At 43.9% G+C, this 5,645-nt stretch overlaps 1 protein-coding gene across 4 annotated transcripts in view; it reads left to right on the top strand.

Annotated features, from left to right (window-relative positions):
• The first annotated feature begins 108 nt into the window (after positions 1-108).
• LOC128134618 (nodal modulator 1) overlaps positions 109-5,645 on the top strand; it is a 29,272-nt gene continuing 23,735 nt past the window's right edge. Inside the window, exons 1-8 of one of the 4 annotated variants that reach the window (XM_052772550.1) lie at positions 109-265; positions 656-745; positions 2,039-2,084; positions 2,523-2,623; positions 2,747-2,853; positions 3,045-3,117; positions 3,649-3,801; positions 4,975-5,112. In XM_052772550.1, coding sequence (XP_052628510.1) covers positions 134-265; positions 656-745; positions 2,039-2,084; positions 2,523-2,623; positions 2,747-2,853; positions 3,045-3,117; positions 3,649-3,801; positions 4,975-5,112 — 840 coding nt within the window. In that variant the 5' untranslated portion in view covers positions 109-133. Of the gene's footprint in view, positions 266-304; positions 459-655; positions 746-2,038; positions 2,085-2,522; positions 2,624-2,746; positions 2,860-3,044; positions 3,118-3,648; positions 3,802-4,974; positions 5,113-5,645 lie in introns of those variants that run through there. The other 3 variants (XM_052772551.1, XM_052772552.1, XM_052772553.1) reach the window with 3 other exon arrangements.

Below are 5,645 nucleotides of genomic sequence, written 5' to 3'. Positions count from 1 at the left end.
CAGCCCGCGGCGGGGAGCGGGCCCGCAGCCCGCCGGGCCGGCAGGGGGCAGCACCCGCCGGCTGGGCCCGGCCCGGCCCGGCCCGGCTCTTCCGGCAGCGCGGCGGGCGGCGCTGAGTCAGGGCGGCGGCGGGATGCGGGCCGCGGCGGCGGCGGCGCTGGTCTGCGCGCTCTGCTGCGCCCTGGCGCGGGGCTCCGAGGACATCGTCGTGGGCTGCGGCGGCTTCGTCAAGTCCGACGTGGAGATCAACTACTCCCTGATCGAGGTGGGCGCCGCCGCCCCCCCGCCCTCAGCCGGCCGGGGCTGGAGGAGGGCGCCTGGCGGCCCTCGCGCCCTGTTCCCTGCCCGGCTGTAAGGGCTCGGCCTGGGCGCCTGGCTGCGCGGCGTGACTTAAGCCCTGTTGCCCTGGCCGCTGTTTGAATTGACCGCGGTCGCGGCGTGGTTTCGGCTGAAGCGAGGTGGTTCTTTAAGCGTTTTCTTCGGAGCCCGGGACTGGACTCTGCCGGCTTTGCCCGGTGGATCGTAGACTTCTTGCGATAAGCCTTTTCCCTGTTACCCCCGGGGACACGCGGGTGCTGCTGTGTAGAAGAATACCTGGTTCTAGCTTTGCTCGCGTTTTTTTAAATGCTTTGTCGTCTTTTTTTGTTTCTTTTAGATCAAGTTATATACCAAACATGGTACTCTGAAATACCAGACAGATTGTGCTCCAAACAATGGGTATTTCATGATTCCCCTCTACGATAAGGTAAGAAGCTGAAATGCCAGTGCTGTCTCCTCTGTGCTGGGGGCAGGAGCTGACTCCACGTTCCGATCTGCCGGCAGGCAGATTAAACGTCCGAACAGCACCCACCCTCGAAACATTTGAATCGGGACATAATTTAGTTTGTTTGGGACCAAGCTTCCAACCGTTCCTTTTTGTAATGCAACTATTTTATTTCTCAGTGCTAAGTGTTATCATGAGAAAAGCCAGGTAACTTCAGCTGCCGTGTTGCGTTTGTGCTGTTTATCTGAATGACTGCAGCATTGGGAGCCTGAGTGACTGCCAACAACCATGTGCTAGCAGCTGTACAAATACTGCACAAAAAGTACAGGTTCCTACAGAGTACAGATAAAGCTTTCAGTTATCTAACTGTAGAAATTAAAATAAATCTGTATGAGAATGTGTTTTGATATGACTGAATTGAAAATTGATTGACTAATTGCAGATGTTAAAAATATCTTAAGAAAGTAACAGTACAGGAAGCTCAGAATGTATCAGAAGTTTGATGTCTGTTTAGACTGGAAAGATGTTTACATTCAAATTAAATACAAGCTGCCCTCAGATGGTCTAAGTGCTTTGCTCTTTTAAAGAGCTAGCTAACTTGGGGATCAGAAATAGAATCATAGAATGGTTTGGGTTGGAAGGAACCTTTAAAGGTCGTCTAGTCCAGCCGCCAAATAAATCCTTCCCTTCCCAATCTAAGAATGTAAGATGCTTTCTGATCTCAGTGATTTCATTCTTAGGTCTTTGAGCCTTTCCAGGGGTGACCTTCAGAATGTATGTGGTGGAACATATGTGGTGCCCACTGATTTAAAGAGGATCTCTGTGTAGATTAATACCCTTTTGGTGCAGATCTTTTAATAGGACTGAAATTTTGTTATCCCATGTTTGGGCAGAATGGTTGAGTAGGACCTGCTAGTGGAAATACTGAAGGCTTATTTAGAGTACATCTGTTGGGGCAGGTGGAGATAGATTTGAACACAGAAGGTGTTCACTGAGCTGCTTGAACGTGAGCCAGGTTTGGTCTGGAAGCAGTATAAACGTGATGAAACTTAATTTTTGCTCTTAGCTGGCTGGATGTCAGCCCAGCATCCCAGCCTGTGTGGGTAGATATTGCTGCTGCTTTGAACAGAGTATCTTAGGAGGAAAGGAGAATGGGACAACGGAGTCTTGTGTTACGCTCTGCAGCATGATGCTTGTGTTCTGACTTCTTTTTTTTCATCCTTTAGCTAACTGAATTTAGATCAGTGAAGACAGTTACTGCTTTTTTATTTTTAGGGGGATTTCATTCTTAAAATTGAGCCTCCCCTAGGGTGGAGTTTCGGTAAGTGCTCATATGTCTTCATACAATAGGAGAGTGTATCTGCAATGTGGGACTTAACTATGTCTAACTTGCAGTTGGCAGGGAAAATCAAGCGCTTTTCAAAAGAGATAAGCCCTGCTGTATGGTTTTAATAACTAAAATGTACTTACTATACCAGAGGAAAATAAAGCTGTAAGGTAGACACTGACAAACCAACTCCTGAGCTGATTTGAAGAAATGTGGGGTTTTTGACAGAAATGGCTGCAATGGGAGGGGGAAAGAGGATTTTCAGCATCAGGGTTTGTGGGTGCTTTAACTTGGCTGAGGCAAGACTTCCAGAGCAGTGCTTGTGTGCCTGAGTTAACGTGTTTCTGTGAGAGTTTTGTAAAGCTGAAGTAGAATTGCTTCATGATTGCTCTCTCACTCACTACCTTGCTGTTTATTGTTCTTCCTCTCCAGAACCAACCAGTGTAGACATCCATGTGGATGGCATTAATGACGTTTGCACAAAGGGAGGTGATATTAACTTTGTGTTCACAGGGTTTTCTGTGAATGGAAAGGTTAGACTCCTTTATCTTTCTTTATTCCATCTTATGCTAATTCTACCTTCATAAAAACATTCTACTTCAGCTCTGCAAGTTTTTTTTATCTATTTATACTCTGGCTTCTTTTCATTTTGACAGGTTCTCAGCAAAGGTCAGACATTAGGTCCTGCTGGAGTCCAGGTTGTACTGAGAAATGCTGGCAGTGACATAAACATACAAGCAACTGTTACACAGCCTGGAGGAAAGTGAGTGTGGGTGGTGCATACTTAATTCATCTGTTCATTTGCTCAAGATTCTTTCAGTTCACCATATCAACTGGGATTATAGTACTTCTGAAATATTTTTTCTAACATGCGCATAGAGTCTGAATTGTTTTTCTGTAAACGAATGTTTGTGACTACTTCTGAAGAGACGTAACCCCTGTCTTGCCTTACAGGTTTGCTTTCTTTAAAGTCCTTCCTGGCGAATATGAAATCTTTGCATCTCATCCTACCTGGATGTTGAAAGAGGTTAGAGCTACAAAAGTTCTGGTTTACCTGTTTAGTGAGGGCGGATCTGCTAGACCTTGTCTTGATCAACTAGCGTGAGGAAGGGTTTTTGTGAGTGGACGAGGTTAATGGAGTTTTCATGAATTTAATTTAGGTAGTCAAGAAACTGCCTCGTGCAGGCCCAGTTTGGAGATAGTGGAGCCAGCCAGGGAAGGACTGGCAAATGAGCTCTTGCTTTCGGTCTTCTAATCATATACATTTTGCAGGAGCTTGAATATTGTAGCAGATGCTCTAATCCTTCCCTCTCAGACTGACTGCTTTCTGAGGAGCTCTGAGATCCTGACCAATTCCTGAATCAGTAAAATAGGAAAAATATTGTTTTGCAAAGTGTCTTTGCTTTAGTGTCTTGTGTTTTGACTAGCCTGTGGACTCTCTTTGAGTATGCTACTCTGGCCTCTGTTTCTGTTGAAACAGCTTCTGATCGCTATTTAGGTGCTGTAAATGAGATCTATACCTACTTTTGATGAAAATGTATGTGTTTCTGTATTTCAGTCAAACACAGTGGTACGGGTGACGAGTTCTAATGCTTACGCTGCTAGCCCTCTGATTGTTGCAGGCTACAATGTTTCTGGGTCAGTAAGGAGCGATGGAGAACCAATGAAAGGGGTCATGTTTCTCCTTTTCTCTTCTTCGGTCACTAAAGAGGTAATGGTGTATCAGTACCTTTTCAATATGAGTATGGACATGAATAAGAAGTGGCTAAATAGCTTCTAGAGTCATATGCCCTGATACTCATCCCTGTCCTTCATTGAGCTTGGCTTATAGAGAACAAACTCTGCAACCGTTCAAGCTGTATTTTTTTTGTTTGGTTTTTTTTTGAGGTTTGGGTTTGGGTTTTTTTTTTCCCCAAAAAAGCCCTTGTATTACAACATTTGTGTATGTGCTCAGTTTTCACATGACCTCCATGGAATTACTCAGATGTGTAACACAATAGCCATCTGTTTAAATGTTGGCAAAAGTGAGGCTATATTTTTTGGACACAAGAAATTAGAAAATTCTTTTAATTTCAGCTCTTTTGAACTCTTCATTACTGTTTTCAAACAACCAGGTTCCTCAACAATCAGGCTGTTCAGGGGCATAGAAAACTAAGACCTGAACTGAAGCATGCAGCAAGTGCAAAACATAATATGGTTCACAGCATGTTATTGATCTGTATATTCCCTGTCGGTCAGCAGGCTTAAGGGCTACTGTTTTAAGACAATATTTTTCCAGTTACGCCTTTTTGCATGTTAAATGTTGGTTAGTAAATGTGTTCTCTTGTGAGGATGACACTTCTCCGTGGTGGAAGACCAGCTTCTGGCACAAGATGTTGCCAGACAAATCCTGAAATTCACTGTACAGTAGCGGTAATGTGTCTTTGGCCTGAGGTCTTAATTGCTCTTTGCCCTCTTGATGCGAAGACAAAGTTCAACAGCTTCTATTGCCACCTTAAAAATGTGTCATGAAATGAGTGTGAAATATTTGTTCATGTACTGTGATTTGTTACATAAAGTAGAGCTCTGTTCTGTAATGTTAACCTTGTCCACAGAACTGAAGTCAGTTACGTTAAGACATGCAGTGCAGTTCTGGGGTACCGGGGGTTGTTGAATTTCCGGGTTTTCTTGTCCTTGTTACCATAGAGTTGATTATTGGCTGTTTTTTTCTCTTTTACCTATACATGAATTTTAAGCTATGCTATCAAACTTTGCCTCTAAAATGGTTTTGTACTTCCCATCCTTCATTCACAGTACAGTATTTTGAACCCTCCTACATACCCCTTGAAATGATTTTCTCTATTCTCCCATGAGAAAAAAAGTTGTATTGCATTTATTGTCACAGGATGTTGTGGGCTGCAATATTTCTCCTGTGGATGGATTCCAGTCAAGAGATGAATCTCTATCCTATTTGTGCAATGTTGTATCAAAGGAAGATGGATCTTTCAGCTTTCTTTCTCTGCCAAGTGGGAAATACACTGTGGTAAGTAGCTAGAAAGTTCATTGGTTGTCTATCCATTGGGTTGTTAACTTTCATTTTCTAAACTCGATGATGCATAACTTTGTAGCTGTTAAAACAGAAGTAGTTGAAATATTTTGAATTGGATGAAACAACTGGAATACGAACCTCCAACCTAAAGTATCTGACAGTGAAGTAAGTTGCTGTGATAGGGCTCTGCGGTGTGGTTTCTGAGGAGAGACTTATTTGCAAATCAGGCTCTGAATTACCTGAACACATTGGCCGGTCACAGAACACCACCTAGAGGCTGCTGGGAGACCGAAAGTTTCAGTTGGCTACAGCCACCTCATGTCCTTTAAGTTCTCTGTTTTCTTTTTTGCCCATTCTCTTTATTATGTCTGAGTAGTGTGGGAGCATGGTTGCCTGTGCACCGCCTAGTATGATGGTCCTGCATTCTCTGTCTGCATGCTCTAGAAGTGGGATTCAAACTTTTCTCATTCCTTTAACCCTTCTAGCAATCTTATGGTATCCTATCTGTAAGCTCTTGCACATCCAAG

Source organism: Harpia harpyja, chromosome 21 (assembly GCF_026419915.1).
Source record: "Harpia harpyja isolate bHarHar1 chromosome 21, bHarHar1 primary haplotype, whole genome shotgun sequence".
Taxonomy (NCBI): domain Eukaryota; kingdom Metazoa; phylum Chordata; class Aves; order Accipitriformes; family Accipitridae; genus Harpia; species Harpia harpyja.
Note: the sequence above shows the minus strand (reverse complement) of the source record. Positions and strands in the feature narration are given on the sequence as shown.